The 18,120-nt window shown below is 47.1% G+C and overlaps 1 protein-coding gene across 1 annotated transcript in view; it reads left to right on the plus strand.

The window, feature by feature from the left end:
• The first annotated feature begins 471 nt into the window (after positions 1–471).
• LOC119179691 (retinoid-inducible serine carboxypeptidase) overlaps positions 472–18,120 on the plus strand; it is a 33,071-nt gene continuing 15,422 nt past the window's right edge. The window contains exons 1-3 of the mRNA XM_037430807.2: positions 472–630; positions 4,047–4,207; positions 17,921–18,010. Coding sequence (XP_037286704.2) covers positions 582–630; positions 4,047–4,207; positions 17,921–18,010 — 300 coding nt within the window. The 5' untranslated portion in view covers positions 472–581. The remainder of the gene's footprint in view (positions 631–4,046; positions 4,208–17,920; positions 18,011–18,120) is intronic.

Below are 18,120 nucleotides of genomic sequence, written 5' to 3' on the forward strand. Positions count from 1 at the left end.
GAGTGCAACGTGAATAAATCTCTGAGGTCATGCTGACGCACTTACTAATGAATTAGGTGCACTTTTTTTTGCAAAAGAATGAGCTGTATTTTGTTACACCTCATATAAAAACAGGCAACACCATAAATAACATGACTTCCACGGCATTATTGTTTCTTCACGCTATGCTCTTTTCTCTGAAAAGAACACTAAAAGCTTATCTCAGAGGACATGCTTTGAGTACTCCGAGCTTTGAAACCAAAACCACGGAGAAAGCTTTTATCCCCCATATTCGAAGCTGTTACGTCACTGCCGCCACACTCTACGCATCTCATAGTAATGCTACGACATGCGAGCTACAAGTTCGAAGTCGGCGCGGGCGAAGTTCAAAAGCGAAACAGTAACACCATCGGCGCGGTCGGTTGTTGTGCGTACATACGATAGTCGCGCGCGCGACGCGATAACGCTGTTTCAGCAGGCGCCAGTAAGCTAGCAGACCTAGGCGCGATTTCATAAACGGAGCCTGGATATTATCGCGCGGAGTCGCTCATCGCTCGCGCCAAACCGTCAGCCGCTTACTGCGTTGCCCGGGTAGAGAAAAAATGCGTCCTACACTCGCAACCACTGCCGCGGGCCTCTGCATCGCATTACGTGAGTACGCGTTTCGTTTGTTTAACGAGTGCCTGCGCAACGAATTCCAGCTTCATTTGCGATAAATCTCGCCGTTAGTGCCACATAAACACCAATAAAAAAAAGCATACGCTACACGAGTACTTCAAGACTGGTCGGTTAAGCTGGCAAATAAATGTGGCATAAACTTGGTTCCCCGGTGTATATACTGCAGATGGTTTGACGTTCGAAGCTGAATTTTGACTGCATTTGACTGAGTGCAATACCGTAATTGTTTGGCCGCAACTATAGTGCATGGACATTTAAACATGCTAAGAAGTTCGGAAACGTGCTCGCATTCTTTCGTTTTCAGTTGTCGCTAATCGAGACAGTGTGGCGCAATGTCTTCATCGTATTTCGAGCGTTTCGACTATCGACTCGTTTCGTGTACCACTCAGTGGTACACTCATTTTCACAGTTTCATCTACCATTGAGCTCTTTGGTACACTTGGTACACTCAGTGGCACAGGTCGGTTCAGGTACGTACCACTGAGCTCAGCGTACACTCAGTTGTAGAGGATTGGTTTATCTACCGCTGAAGTAAGCGGTACACTCTGCACGGAGTTACACAAATTAGTTGCACAGATCATTTACCACTCAGCTAAGTGGTACTGGTTAGTTCATGTACCACTCAGCTCAGGGTACATTCAGCTGTGGAGGATTTGTCGATGTAAAACTGAACTAAGCGGTACACTCAGTGGCACAGGTTGCTTTCATATACCACTGAGCTCAACACTCAGGTGTACTGTATTGGTTCACTTACGTACCGTTGAGCTAAACGGTACACACCACCTCTCTATACTTAGTGGCACAGATTCGCTCGTGTACCACTGGACCCAGTGGTACACGAAGTAGTGTGCTTAGTGACACGTGGTAGATGAAGCAAGGCGAGAACGAAAACACTTATAATACGATGATAACATTGCGCCATATGGTATATGACGAGATGTATAGCCCGATTCCTGATACCGCAAACGAAAGAACAACCTAGAAAACAAATAAACATTAGAGAGCCTGAACCAGGCGGCTCGTCAATCTGATAAATTCTGTCTAATTGTCAAGAAAGTTGGAACGAAATGGTTGAATATAAATATATAAACACAAAAGCCGAATACGATGGTCGTATGTTGCAGAAGCGTTCGTATCACCCGATGAACAGTGAGAAACGCGTGTCGGAGATGCTCTGTACGGTGACTTCGGAACAATGCTATCAGGAACGTGATGTGTTTGCACTGCACGTACCCCCGCTAGAAAAAAATGCGTAGGTAAAGACACCTAGAAGGCTGTAGTCGCTATTGTGTGTCAGCTTACATATAACTGTGGTATAGCTAGTCGGTTAACGGTACCGACAGAGCTACTTTGTTCGATTTCGTGCGTATTTGCTCGAAATGAAAGGAGTTGTAGAAATCTGGGCGACCCTTGAAAACAGTTGTCTTGCTGTTATAGAGAACCGTTCGAATTGTATTCAATTGCAGCCCATGCAGCACATGCAAAGCAGCACATGCAGCGAAGTATGTTCTTCACATCTACTCGCCTTCCATGGAATCGAAGCGAAACAGATCGTGGCGAGTGGTGAGCAAGAGCCGCACTCCTCAATGCGCTGAGCGATTCCGAAGTGCGGCGCGGATGGATACACAATATACGCGCTGAAAACGTCCGCCAGAATTGTGAGGATTTGTTGAACTGTACGTTTCGAATTCTTACAATGGACGGCACAGTATTAACCCCCGGCAATTTAACCTTTTCTCGCTTTATTTTCTTTCATCGTAACTGTAAGTAGGCAGGCGAGCCTTGTCATATGAGTTTAGTGAACACCTGAACATGCATTTGCCGCATTTTTCACCCGCCGGGTGCAACCACCACACCCCGACGAAGTAGAAAGGCGTGTTTCTGAACAACAGGGCGCACCTGACCAAGAGACACACCTTTGAAAAGCTGCTGACCCGTGCACCCAACAAGGCCTGCAGAAAAAGGGTATTTTCTCCCCTTTAACCGCTACTCGAGGGAGTATGTGAGTCATTCGTCCTCACGTTAGTCCTCCGAATTCGCACAACGACACGCAATTCACCACAGTTGGTCTTTTGGTGCACTAACAACACGATTTTGAGGACTAAACTTGACGTTACTCCTCCTCTGAGCTGGTTTAATGTAGGCCCGTGTGCTCAGATTTTGGTGCACGTCCTCAGATGGTCGAAATTTCCGGAGACCTCCACTACGGCGTCTTTCATAATCATATGTTGGTTCTGGGACGTCAAACCCTACATTTTATTATCATTATTATCTCTTAGCAAGGACGAAGGACAGGGGCGCCACCGTTCCGGGGGAGGAGCTTATAGCTGTTCTCGAAGGCGAAGCTCAAACGTCCTTCAACAACAAAAAAGTATTGTTAGCCTTTTAAAGGGGTCGTGAAATGATCGCTCTAAAGCGGCAATGCGAAGCCACCGGCGCCCACACGCACTAACTGAGTGACGTCATCAGAAGTAATGCTTTGCCTATCGAGGAACGCGCAACTCTTCGGTACTTGCGAGTGCGTGCAACTGGGACACTCATCAGCGTCTTTACCGTACGCAATTGACGCTAACTTGAACTCTGACGTCATATTGAGCAGCGTCCTTGTGGGACGCGGATCGCTTATGGCAGACGCCGATGAGCGCCTCTTGCGCATGCTCGATATGCCACAGAGTTCCGCGTTCCTCGATAGGCAAATCGTCTATGCAGGTCCACTCGGGCAGATGACACAGTTAGCGCATGTGGCTGCCGATGGTGCCGCATTGTCATGGTAAACATAGAGTTTCCTAATATACACTAGAGGGAACTCTGGCGTTAGTGTCTATGGGAGCTGCAACGCACGGCGCTTCAGCGAGCATGAGAATGACGGGTAGTACACACATATTTGTCTAAACTTCGTACTTCTGGCCTGCTCTTGGCTCCGTGTGCGTTCGTGTGGCTTGAAGCTGTTTTCTCACGAAATGAAAATGAGCAAATGATCAGCGGTTGCGCTTCACCACCCTATTCTTTTAGACTTACCTTTCCAAATTGGGTCACGAAGTACAAAAAGGTTATTTTTTTTTCAAAACAAAACCGAAACACAGCAATAAACGAAGCCGCAAGTACGATTCGCCGCCCGCAAGTACGAAGACTAGGCAAATGTGCGTACTACCCATCATTCCCATGGTCGCTGAACGATCGCAGCGCCAGAGTCCCCTGTAGTTAATTTTAGGAAACTTTATGATAGTAAAGCGGCCGTTTCATGACCCCTTTGAACCAACGTAGGTTTCAACGACAACACAGTGTCCCAACTGCCTTGTTTCGGTATCGTTGTCTGCGTGTATACTGCCCACTACCTCATGTGTAATCCATGCAGCCTCTGTTGACGTCGTTTCTCCGCGCATGCGCAGTGCTGTTGGGTGGCCAGCCGCAGGGGCCGACGGGATGCCTCGCGGAGATACGCGAGGCGTGGAGCTACGTCAAGGTGCGCGAGCACGCGTACATGTTCTGGTGGCTCATGTTCGCCGACACCCCCGAATACCAGGCGGCGCCACTCATCATCTGGCTTCAGGTATGTATACGTGCGCACGCATATGCGTGTGGGAATCCTCCGTCCACAAAAATATGGAGGGAGACTCAGCAACAGTGGTAATAGGCCAAATGATACAAAGTGTATTTGTAGCTTCTTTGTTATAGCTGCTACGATCTCCGACTATTATTACGAAAACAAAGCAGCTAGAGAAAAACAAGCGCATCACGTGGCGTACAAGGGAACGTAAAATGACGGAAATAGCATTAAAGGGGCCCTGAAACGACTTTTCAACTAACCAGGGAATGGATTCACTAAAACAGCTTATTGCCTCACGAATTCAACGCCGCGAAAATTTTCAAAATCCGTCCAGTACGAGTGGAGTTACAAAGAATTGTCGCATGCTGCAATCGCGTTCTCTCTTCTCTCGTCCCGGCGAAAGTGCTGGAGACTAAGCAGGGGAGGATGGCAGGGGCAAAGAAAATACGTCACGTGCACCTTGTGACTTTGAGCACTCTTTCTTTTTTTTTTCATCGAATACGTGTCTTTTTTGCGGGAAGTTGAATGCATGGTACGACAGCAACGAGCGCGAAGTTTTTCAGAAAAGGAGCACAAGACAAATCGCTCTAAACTGTGATCGAGTAAAAAGCGTCTCTTTTTTTTTCACCCACAACAGTAATCGTCATCCGGCTTGCCTGTGCTTCTTTTCCTAAAAACTCGGCACTGGCCACTTTCCTATCAATAAGGCTATCACACTGATATCGCGCATGTCAACCGTGACATAGAAGTGCCAGGCGCCCGCCAATAATGCAAGGAAATGAACGCAAGATAACAATGTTATGTGGCGCTTAACGTCCCAAGACAACCATGTTGTTTTATTATAAGAGAGGCCGTAGTGGAGGGCTCCAGAAATTGCGACCACCTGGGATTCTTTAACGGGCGCCCAAATCTTAGCACACGGGCCTCCTTCATTTCCGCCTCCATCGGAAATGCAGCCGCCGCAGCCGGGATTTGAACCCGCGACCTGCGGGTCAGCAGCCGAGTACCTTAGCCACTAGACCACCGCGGCGGGGCGGATATCGCCTCCATTGACAGTCGCCGCCACTGGAATTCGATTCCGTGACCTTCGGTTTAGCAGTCTAACGCCATAGCCACTATACCACCACGGCGGGGCCAGGAAGGCAAGGTAGATGACGATTGTTGTACGTGTGAGAAAAATACACCCTCTTTACTCGATTTCTTGAAGTGAATCACAAGTGTCAGCAATGCGCCCTAAAGGGTGTAGCTACATTTAATCTCAAATGTTTTAGGGGCGAAGCTCCTCTTAGTCTAACCGTGTCCTGCGTAAGGCGTAACCGAGAGAAGAACAGACGAGAAAAAAAGAAGGCAGTATCTCCCGAACAGTATAATAGACGGCGCTGTCTCATAGAAGTACGTGCAAACTGCAGCTGAGTGAGGATATTCTAGATGACGCTGTACCGCTATATACTCTCCGATTGGCTGCTGCGCGGGTTGTGCCTGGGTGTGCCTAAAGCCCCTATATTTCGTAAAAGTACCGCCATCTGATCTTCCCCTCTCGGCTCCTCTCCGGCGCGTTGCTTTTTTTTTTTTCTTTCGCTTGCGACAGTGGTGCCCCCTGTAACGCGCCACGATCTTGTAGTTCGCTTTCGAGCCGGTGAGAGGAGGCAGCGACGCAATACCGAGAGGACAATGCATACATATATATAAAACCGGACCTTCTCGAAGGCACTGCGCCGTGCTCCCGACCGGGTTGCAGAAATTAGGTGCCTTTTCTCATCTTCTAACCACTACCAACCTTCTCGAGGAACGTTGGCTAAGTGCGCTGACTAGCTCAGATCTGCACGACCAACTGTGGGCAATCCAGCGAGTCCGTACAGCGGTGGAAAGGCTACGCCTCACTGTACAAAACGCCGGGGTGGCCCGAGCCCGGGCCGGTAATCCTGCAGGGTTTCTTTTTTATTTTTTTAAATAAAGTCTTTCCCGTCCCTCTGTCAAAAGAACGCTGTGCTTTTCCGAATGTATAGGAGTTTTAGGTGCGCTGCCTCTCTCTCTCCTGGATCGTCGGCGTACGTGGCGGATCGTTGGTACGGACGGACACATGGACGCGTTCACGCACGACGTACACACGCACGAACGGACGGACAGACGCTTCGCCCCACTCATCATCGTTCACTCCGTGGACTTGCTGCGATTTCTTTTTGTGCGTGGCAGAAATACGTGCGTGACGTTGCGTCTATTCTCAGAGCGTGCCATGAGCAACCTTTGTTGGCGAGCACATCGCTCCTTAAAAGGGAGTTGCGTACGCGGTCCTTTCTTCGCCAAGGGGCAACCCTCGGTGCAGAAGACTGAGGCGCAAAAAGCATAACGTGAAGCAGGAAGAGCAGGAGAGAAGACCTAAGTAGTTGGCGCTGTTCTGTCTTCTCTCCTGCTCTTCCTGCTTCGCGTCATGTTTTTTGCGCCTCAGTCTTCTGCACCAAGTATGCACCAACTAGCCCATGCCCCGCCGCGGTGGTCTAGTGGCTACGGTACTCGGCTGCTGACCCGCAGGTCGCGGGTTCAAATCCCGGCTGCGGCGGCTGCATTTCCGATGGAGGCGGAAATGTTGTAGGCCCGTGTACTCAGATTTGGGTGCACGTTAAAGAACCCCAGGTGGTCGAAATTTCCGGAGCCCTCCACTACGGCGTCTCTCATAATCATATAGTAGTTTTGGGATGTTAAACCCCACACATCAATCAATCATCAACCAACTAGCCCAAAAAGAAGTCCTTTTGGGCAATCCTCGTCCCGTATGCGAAACGGCCGCGCTAGCACGCGCCTTATCGTTTCGGTTGCCGGCGCACATCACATGCGAGTTTATCGGAGAATGCCGTTGCTAACTCGAACTCCGCGAGATATCACGTGCCATGCCCTTTAGCATGTCATCGCCGCAATGTATTAAGTAGCCTCGCGAGTTAGTTATCTGGATGATTCCACGTAAGATCGAATGGCTGGTCGACCTCTTAAATTTCTTTCAAAATTTTGTAATATTGTTTTTTGCCTGATGAGTGGAAAGAAAATATCCGTGATTGGTATTGCTGGAACAAAAATATTGAAGCACAGTAAATTAATAATGACGAAGAGTGGAGTGCCACGCTTGCCTGCTCCGCTGTTGTTGTTTTTTTTAATATGGCGATGAAATACACGAAATTAATGCTGGTACATCAAATTCGTTTAGCTAAATATAGGCGTACTTTCGTTTACGTTCAATTATATTTCGATTCTCTGCATATTGTAAACTTTTAAAGAAAAAATTTCAAATTTGACCTAAAAACGTTTTTTTTTCTAGTTTGCAGGCTTTTATTTCAAAAATAATTGATTGATTGATTGATTTGTGGGGTTTAACGTCCCAAAACCACCATTTGATTATGAGAGATGCCGTAGTGGAGGGCTCCGGAAATTTTGACCACCTGGGGTTCTTTAACGAGCACCCAAATCTGAGTACACGGGCCTACAACATTTCCGCCTCCATCGGAAATGCAGCCGCCGCAGCCGGGAATCGAACCCGCGACCTGCGCGTCAGTAGCCGAGTACCTTAGCCACTAGACCACCACGGCGGGGCAATATTTCAAAAATAACCTATGACAAAGCGGTGAAATTTCCGCATTATTTTCTCAGCATGCTTATATATAAAGCTGTTAAACTTCATATCCAAAACACTTTTCAATAAAAAGATATAATCGCACCAACTACGAGAAAACAGCATGCAAGGGAAACGTCGGACGACGGATTAAAACACATACATTTTTTATAGTTTTTACACTTTCCCCACTTATTCTGCTCCACATCAGCTTTCACAATCAATAAAAACACGTTGCATAATGTGCGTTCACTTGCAGTTACGGCCCGTCAGAAAATGCCATTGCGCAAAGATAGGCGATTGTAGATCCGGACTTCCTGCCTGCAAATTATGGAATGCAGGCCTCTACTTCAGTTTCTTAAAAGGCAGGTACTGAAATAGCTGTCGACCGCACCGAGGACGCCAATTTCGAAATGATTTGGTCACAGCTAGGAGCGGCCGTGAGTGCGGTATTACCGAGCAAGCAAGCGCACACAGCCAATGTTCCCGGGTGTGAAGAGGGCCCGTCCATGATTGATATGTGTGGTTTAACGTCCCAAAACCACCATATGACTATGAGAGACGCCGTAGTGGGGGCTCCAAATTCTGGCCACCTCGGGTTCTTTAACGTGCACCCAAATCTGAGCACACTGGCTTACAGCATTTCCGCCTCCACCGGAAATGCAGCCTCTGGGATTCGATCCCGCGACCTGCGGGTGAGTAGCCGAGTACCTTAGCCACTAGACCACCGCGGCGGGGCAAGAGGGCCCGTCGAATAAGGCCTTTGCGCAAGACTGAACACAACATGTGGATCTGAAGATTGTACTAAATTTGCGATCGCGCACGCCTTTTCGATTTGGCATAATATTGTATTGTGTAACTATGTCTTGCTCCTGCAAATTAGCAGTGATGAACACGGTAGTGAATTATTAGAAATTAGTGCTGTGTACGCATGGGGTTCATTGAGGCACTGCGGCATCAAGCTGCGATATATTAGTCGGTAAAATTTCAGCGAAAATTTCGTGTCTTTGACATGAGCTGTTCTTCGAATTCAATATGAATGAATAAATGAATGAATGAATGAATGAATGAATGAATGAATGTGATCAGGTATTTTTGTGCCAAAGCCGCAATATGATAATGGGGCACATGCTAGTGGAATACTTGGAGTTAATTTCAAACCACCTGGTGTTCTTTAATGCACACCTAAATCAATGAGCGCGTGTGTTTTTTCTTTCTGGGGGGGGGGGGGCAAATCGTCATTATTAAAATGCAGTGACTGTGGCAGCTGGATTCGCACCCGCCACCTCGAGCAATGAATACAGGGAATATCCATACGCAAAACAATGCTGTCATGGTATTATCAGGAGGAAAAACAATGGACTGTATGCTCCTTGAAGGCGGTGTCACAAAAGCACAGAGTCGCCTGCATCGCCTCAATAAGGGTCTGTATACAGTGTATTCACGTGACATCGATTGATTGATATGTGGGGTTTAACGTCCGAAAACCACCATATGACTATGGGAGACGCCGTAGGGGGGGGGGGGGGGGGCTCCGGAGATTTTGACCACCTGGGGCTCTTTAACGTGCACGCGAATCTGAGCACACGGGCCTACACCCTTTCCGGCTCCATCGGAAATGCAGCCGCCGCAGCCGGGATCCGAACCCACGACCTGCGGGTCAGCACACGTGACATCGACGTCTGCCCCCTTGTTGCGCGATTTACAGCTTGCACGTCTCCTCGCCCCGCCGCAGTGGTCTAGTGGCTAAGGTACTCGGCTGCTGACCCGCACGTCGCGGGATCGAATCCCGGCTGCGGCGGCTGCATTTCCGATGGAGGCGGAAATGTCGTAGGCCCGTGTGCTCAGATTTTGGTGCACGTTAAAGAACCCCAGGTGGTCTAAATTTCCGGAGCCCTCCACTACGGCGTCTCTCATAATCATAGCGTGGTTTTGGAACGTTAAACCCCACAAATCAATCAAATCAATCAATCAGCTTGCACGGCTCCGTGCGTGCTTCTCCGCATAAGTGAACCGACTTAACGGCTGTGCATCGCCGTGATAGCTTCGATTACGCCAAAACGTGACCCTTGTAGCGGCATGATTCGTATAGAATGAAAGCAACAACATTTGACAGCCCTTGTGACAATGGCTATCGAAGTAATCGTCGAAATTAATAAGCCCACGTGCGATAAGCGATTGGATCGCAAGGTCCGATTGATAAACCGTGTGGAGTGTAATCGCATTGTCTATAGTGTGTGTTCTTATCTTCGCATAACAGAGAGCGCAGCTATGGGTGGTAGGAATTCGTGTTGAAAGACGTGGCCATGCTAAAACGGACACGGGACACGAATAAAGACAAGACTCGTCCGGTCTCGTAACATTTTACGTGATCATTTTAAACCGTGGCTTTCTTGTCGGTTAGTTCTAACTACCGTTGCGTCTAACAGAGAAAAACGACACGTTAAGATGTGCTCTTCTCTGCGCAACTTCTATCTTCTCCCCCCCCCCCCCACACACACAAGCACACATACACACATGTCCGCCTAGATGGATCAGTGGTACTCGGCTGCTGACTCGAAGGTTGCAGGTTCGATTCCGGCTGCGGCGGTCGCATTTCGTGGATACGAAATAATGGAGGCGGCCTTGTACTGTCGAAATTTCCGCAGCCCGTTCTGTACGGCGTCTCTCATAGTCATATCGTGGTTTTGGGACGTAAAACGTACCCCCCATCATTGCTACAAGCACACACGCACACAAGCGCGGCATAGAGAAACACACACACAGATATATATTATATATATACTTGCATAAAAAGCGGACACTTTCGTAGAGCCCTGCGGCCGAGCTATAGTGCACTGCTTTCAGCGCCACGAGTGGTTGGTCAGACCCGATAATGTCTTCAGCATAAATAAAATAACAAGACTTTTTTTTTCCCGACGCTGGGATTTGAACCCATGCCCTTGTGCTTCCAAGGCGAGTGGTTTTACCACTACGCTACAAACCCATGCGTCCACATCTAAACCACATGAATGGGCCTCTTTGTGCAAAAAAAAATGCAGAAAGAGAACACTTTCCAGTCATACTTTACTGTTTTCTGTTGTGAGGCATTAAATGTCCTCAGCGGCACATGATGTAGAGCAGATATTTCAAAATTGCACAAATAAGTGAAATTTCTTCTGTGCAAAAAATGATTGATGCCAAACTTGGGCATTCTATGTCTTCCTGAGGGGGATATTACATATGTCTTAACAAAAGAATAAAAGCGAGGACGGGTACGCCATCTAGCGGTTGGTCAGACCCTTGCCTGCTGGGCCGTGAAAAGGCTCCAGTGGCCACTCTTTATGTGGTATGTTTTTCTATGAGCGCGGTGTGTACGTGTGCTTCAAGTTTGCGCAGGTCATTATGTTGTTGTAACATATCCCCTTCTCGTTCACGCGCGGAAAGCAACAGGAGTTATCGGCTCATTTAGTCACGTGGCTTATCGGCCGATAAGCTCTCTCTCTCTCTCTCTCTTGTTATACCGAGCTTGTCAGTCAGAGAACTGTCGCTGTCCACTGAAGGGGGGGGGGGGGGGGCGACACAGACGAAGAACGAAATTAGCCACGAGAAGTTCGAGTGGCGCCGTTTAGATAGCCACCTGATAAAGTTTTTCCCCACATTTGATTACCCCAGACCAGTCTGTGCATGAACATGGCGTGCGAGACCAATCGTTGCTTGGTCGAGGCATCGGATGTTTCGTTATCATGTGGGCCACGAATTTATGCGCCATCGAAACCGTTAATTTCGACTTTCTGGCGTCTGTTTTGCAAACGATCAGAAGCGCTCCCACGGGAAGTGGACATTACCGTTTGTAGGACTTGGCGGTAGTAGATCGAGTTAAATGTGGGTTTCCGGCTACATAATCCCCGACTATATACTGTTGAGAACAAATCTGTACACGATAATCGAGTATACCGGCATCTCAGTATTTCGGAAACCATTAATTGATATGTGGGGTTTAACGTCCCAAAACCACCATATTTATTGATTGATTTGTGGGGTTTAACGTCCCAAAACCACCATGTGATTATGAGAGACGCCGTAGTGGAGGGCTCCGGAGATTTCGACCTCTTGGGGTTCTTTAACGTGCGGCCAAATCTGAGCACACGGGCCTACAACATTTCCGCCTCCATCGGAAATGCAGCCGCCGCAACCGGGATTCGATTTCGCGACTTGAGGGTCAGCAGTCGAGTACCTTAGCCACTAGACCACCGCGGTGGGGCAGTATTCCGGAAACCATTGTGTATGTGTTGCAGCGTTACTGTAATTTTCTGAGTATTATAAGTGATTGTGTAAGAAAGACGCATTAATCCAAAATATCCGGCATCGAAAAGCGTAATTCTGTCGAAGGACCTACATTAGTTGCACCTACACATAACCTACGTCAGTCGCAATGCTGTCAGTGGCCTAAATTGAAAACGTCCCCGTTTCATTTGTAATATTTCGACACACGTCTAATCGCATCAGTCTATGCCAAGTTGTAATGAAATTTCACTCATTTGGCACGAATATTTTCTGCTCGCTTTCATGATTTGTATAATCTTGTTTTTACAATGTATAAGCGTACAAAAATTTGTTTCATGTGTCCGTTCCCCTATGTAATACCCCTTCGGGGGCCTTTAGGGTTATTATGAAATAAATAAATAAATAACCCAGATTACGTGCATGGTGAATGTTTCGCAGTCCTGCACCCCCCCCCCCTTTTTCAAAGTGATATAACCTGTTCGAACGGCCGTAGTTCTCCGTCCTAAGCTATATTATCGATACTTTCTGCATCTTACCCCCGTATTCACAAACGCTCCTTGACTCGATTTCCACCCTTCACTTGACAAAGTTGAGCACTGCGCCACTGCTCGGCTGAAAATGACGCTGCGCTACACAAGAATCGCAGCAGATTATCGCCGATATGCAGTGACTTGCCGTGCCTAGAGACGGCGCTCCCATCGGCTTTCTCGAGTGAAGGTGAAGCGCTGAGCGAAGGGACGTTCTAGAATACGGAGGTTAGTCTACTTGTGATAGTAATGAATAACACTACTTTGTACCGAAATCCACACCGCGAAACTGAGGGAAAATCACCGCCGTATCGCGAAAGAGCGGTTACACGCGGTGGGCTCGGAAAGAAGCGCGACCGCCGGCATGCGTCGGTGGCGGCGGAGCAGACGAGTCCGTGCCGCAGTGACGTCATTTGGCCGCGAATGCAGCGACGCCAGTGTTAGTTCTTGGGACTTATTGTCAGGAGAACACAAACGCTGAAATCGCAACTTTCTTTTAATTTTTGTGATACAGCGAAAGCTGATATGAGATCACAACGACAGCCGACCTTGGTGGCTACTATCCACCACCATCACGCAAAATGATATATATATATATATATATATATATATATATATATATATATATATATATATATATATATATATATATATATATATATATATATATAACGTAGCGGAAATCCAAAGATGTTTCGTAAAAAACCCTTGAAACGTGATGTCTCGGTGATTGTGGTAGCTGATTGAGGGAGTAGATTCCATTCACAATTCAGATGTAGTTCTTGGAATGAAAGGGTGCGAATGGGTTATGGTTTTGCATTGAGGAACATAGACGTTTTGTAGGTGGTCGATTCTGGGTGATATCAATGAGGGGAGTTCTGCAAAAGAGCTATGCTAAATATATATATATATATATATATATATATATATATATATATATATATATATATATATATATATATATATATATATATATATATATATATATATATATATATATATATATAGGGTTTGATTCAGTAGAAATATCAGCCGTCATGCAGACACTGCGGAATCAGGGCGTAGATGAAATACATATAAACATTCTGGAAGAAATCTACAGGGGATCAACTGCTACCATAGTGCTTCATAAAAAAAGCAACAGAATACCAATAAAGAAGGGTGTAAGGCAGGGGGACACAATCTCCCCAATGCTATTCACTGCGTGCTTACAGGACGTTTTCAGAAGCCTAGAATGGGAACAGTTAGGGATAAGAGTTAATGGAGAGTACCTCAGTAACCTGCGCTTCGCCGATGACATTGCATTGCTGAGTAACTCAGGGGACGAATTGCAACTCATGATTACGGAGTTAGACAAGGAGAGCAGAAAGGTGGGTCTTAAAATTAATCTGCAGAAAACGAAAGTAATGTACAACAACCTCGGAAAGGAGCAGCGCTTTGCGATAGGTAATAGTGCACTTGAAGTTGTAAAAGACTATGTCTACTTAGGGCAGGTAATAACCGCAGAGCCTAACCACGAGATTGAAGTAACTAGAAGAATAAGAATGGGGTGGAGCACATTCGGCAGGCACTCTCAAATTATGACAAGTAGATTGCCACTGTCCCTCAAGAGGAAGGTATATAACAGCTGTATCTTGCCGGTACTTAGCTACGGAGCAGAAACCTGGAGACTCACAAAGAGGGTTCAACTTAAATTGAGGACGACGCAGCGAGCAATGGAAAGAAAAATGGTAGGTGTAACCTTAAGAGAAAAGAAGAGAGCAGAGGGGATTAGGGAACAAACGGGGGTTAAGGATATCATAGCTGAAATCAAGAAGAAGAAATGGACATGGGCCGGGCATGTAGCACGTAGACAGGATAACCGCTGGTCATTAAGGGTCACCAACTGGATTCCCAGAGAAGGGAAGCGGGGTAGGGGGAGACAGAAGGTTTGGTGGGCAGATGAGATTAAGAAGTTTGCGGGTATAAATTGGCAGCAGCAAGCACAGGACCGGGTTAACTGGCGGAACATGGGAGAGGCCTTTGTCCTGCAGTGGACGTAGACAGGCTGATGATGATGATGATGATGATGATATATAGGATGAAATTTTCAGCTTTATCGACACTTACAACGCTGTACATCCGAACATACACTTCACACACACCTACTCGCAAGCAATAGTGACGTTTTAGCGTCATCCGCACATCTAGTGACGTCACCTTTGCCACATACGCTCAACTCGGCTCGTTATTCAATCGTATAGCGTGTCGCTTTTGCTGTGCTGTGCAGTCCAATAATACCTCGCATGCATGGCAACACTCGCAGACTGCAAAGCAGACTAAGAAAAAGCGATGCACTCTTGCGTTGCGCTGCACGACTCAAAATCCATCAATGTCACGTAACCTGCGCCGTCAGCCACGTCACGTGCCCCCCAGCGAGCTAAGTCTGCAAACCAAGCTTTTTTTCTACCACGTGCGTTGTTGCGTCACCCGAACTTGCGCAAGCTTGGCAGCTTAGCTGACTATAAGTTATAACAAATCAAGAAGGGGCGGGTACGCTTCGGCCGATATTTGCTGGTGTTGCATCCGGTTCGTTTGCAGCAATAGATGGCGTACCATTATAGGGGAAGGTGCTGCATTGCGAACATGTGCGTGATGGTGTAGCTCATCACCACTTAATTTTCTCTCGCATGACAAAGCACGCACTTTACGAAACTCTGGTATACATGGACTTATAGGTATATATATCTACCTTCCATATAAACTTCGTCGTTTTTTTTTTGTCTATGATGTAAAAGTTAGGGCGCTTTCGCATTCACCAAGTTCGTACGTTATAGAGAACACACACACACAAACAGACGTGTCGGTTGCAGCTGATGCCGCAGAAGTGTTCGTCTGCTGCCGTGAACAGCAAGCAGACGACGCACCGATAGAGACGTTCCTGTTAGGCTTAGCTCCATGCATTCATTATAATGCGTACAGTATAAGCCGTGACCAAGCGCGTTATATATCATATATTTATAGATATATAAATCATCGGGTGAAACGAGGTGGGCAGTGATGGCGCCTCCGATGTTTTTTCGACACCACCATCTCGCATGAATGACCCCTTGCTCCGGCATAAATTATTGATCGGTAACCTGAACAGGTGTCCGTGAGCAGTGTTGCGAGGCCTTAGCGGCGTAAGTTCCTAACCTTCGCTGCGCCCCTTGAAAAAAAAAGGAGAAAAAAAAGGTTTCGCGTTTTCCAGATACCAGTGAGTAAACAAATAAACATGCAAGGCAAGCGGGTAATTGAGCAATCAAACACCCTGAAAGAAAAAAAAAAAAGAGACTGGGTTTACACACATTACGCGCGTCGCAGGAGCTTTCGTGTTGTGCATGCGTGCGCCCAACTTTCAAGTACAGTTTGGTAGAGTTATACTGCTCTTTTTTTTTTTCAAAGTTTGGTACACACATTGCGCAAGCTCATTGCGTACCGCGAACAGCTAGCAGACGACGCTCTAGAAAGAAAGCAGACGGCCTCAAAGAAAGAAAAAAAAAAACACGGTCCGCCAAGTCTGCAACCCTCACGCCTTCGGATTAGGCACATAAGGTGTCCGAGGCGGCCGCCGTAATGGAGTCACGTCGTCGAGAAAGGATCAAAGACGGGCCAGCTGACGCCGACGCAGCACGCAAACACAAGCGACTGTTTCCAAGACAACGCGACAACATGGCGCCCGCAAACAACCTCCATGCAAAGAAAAACACGCGTGTTAACGAACTTCGAATGCTTGCCGCGTAAAACGCGAAGTAGCAGCGCGGTCTATTCCGAAAAAAAAAAAAAAAAAGGCGGAGGTAAATCATTCGTATAGTAACAGTGGGGGTGCGTATTGGCCCAGCACGTTACACTTACGTCATAGCACGCAGGGCTGACAAAGCCACGGTACAAGAGCGCAGAGGAACAAAAGCTCTCAACCAATACGTTGCCTCACGGATGTCACGTGACCCATAGTGCGACGGGCAGATAATCCAACGCTGGAATTAATGGCTTCGTCGGGAGTTACCGAGGCCTTGTGTGTGGCGTAATGCGTCCTTGCCGGTCTATTTCTTCCTCGGCGGTTGTAGGTGTTGGACGACGCAATCTGAATCGTGGCAGACCTTGACTGTTACTTTGTCGGGAGTTACTTTGAATACGAGACTTCGGCGTTCGAGCTAGACACGGCAACAGTCTTGCGTAGCTGCGTTCCTAATTGATAGGCGGTGTCGATTTCATTGCCGTTGTTTCGTGGAAGGCAGCTGGAGTGTTTACCGAATCTCTCAAATGTGTCCGCTCGGGCTTAACTGCGAATAAAAGAAGGCTATTGATTCATTGAAAGGCCTAAACAGTTACGTTGTGAAAAGGTTGTTTCCTTATTGAGGAGGGGATAAGTGTAGACAGTGTAGACAAAGAAAAAAAAACAAAAATCAGGGGTGTTTTGACATTTAGCGTTGACGACGGGCTCTTGGTTTATTCTTTCTCTCGTGTTTATAAAAAGGCCTTTAATTATTGAACACGACTTGACTTAAACTTCAGAGGTGCCCACACCTCCATTTCTCGTGAAACGTTTCTAAAGAGTGGGCATACGTGATTATACACTTTCAACTCGAGGCAATTTTTAATGACAAATTTATACATATATAGTTTTGTGATGTATTAGATATGTATAAGTGACACTTTACTGATCCAGGACGCTGGGAGGCATTTCATGCAACAAAAAAAAAACATTACTAATATGTGAAATGTAAATATACATAAATTGAAGCATGTGTGAGAAAGGGTGACAAGATAGGCACGTTGTGAAAAAGACACTTAATCATTTAGTTCCCCGCTTTCCTATAGCCTCAGTGACGTAGTGGGAGCCTCCTAACACCCCAATCATCGGTCGTCGGCAGGGAGAAGGGAGGGAGAGGGTCGAAAAATGGTGTCGTTCATATCAATGGCGTCACAGTGCGGACAGGGTAAGTGAGCTGGAGCCTGTCTGAGCCACTTTCTCCAGCCCGTTCGACTTACTACCTACTCATATTGTGAGCTTCCATCTGTCGGCTCTCATCTCGACTATGGATTTCAGTGACGTCACAGTGACGTTAAGGTGTTGACATTTTTCGGCGTAATAGTTAAAAAAAGTGCTGACTTTAACTTCCTCTCTAATTATGAACCAATGATGAAAAAATTAATGACGTTAGGGTTCACAAAAAGCAATATTAATTCCAAAATAACTGATCTCGTGTTTTGCTCGTGCGTCCCTTTAAATCGAATGAATGAATGAATGAATGAAATGTGCTGTCCTAAGCGGTTGCTGATCCTCAATTGCTGCCTTTGCCTCAGGGCGGTCCAGGTGCCTCTTCGGCCGGCTTTGGGAACTTCGCCGAGATAGGACCCTTGGACGTCCAGCTGTTGCCGAGGAACCACAGCTGGGTATGTCGTACTGTTTCGGTTGCGCACATCCCCTAAAGTGGTGTGCCAATCCACTTCTATAGAAACAACTCTGCTTTCTCTGCGCGCGCTCTCTTTGATCGGACGAAAAA

Source organism: Rhipicephalus microplus, chromosome 7 (genome assembly GCF_043290135.1).
Source record: "Rhipicephalus microplus isolate Deutch F79 chromosome 7, USDA_Rmic, whole genome shotgun sequence".
In the NCBI taxonomy this organism is placed as follows: domain Eukaryota; kingdom Metazoa; phylum Arthropoda; class Arachnida; order Ixodida; family Ixodidae; genus Rhipicephalus; species Rhipicephalus microplus.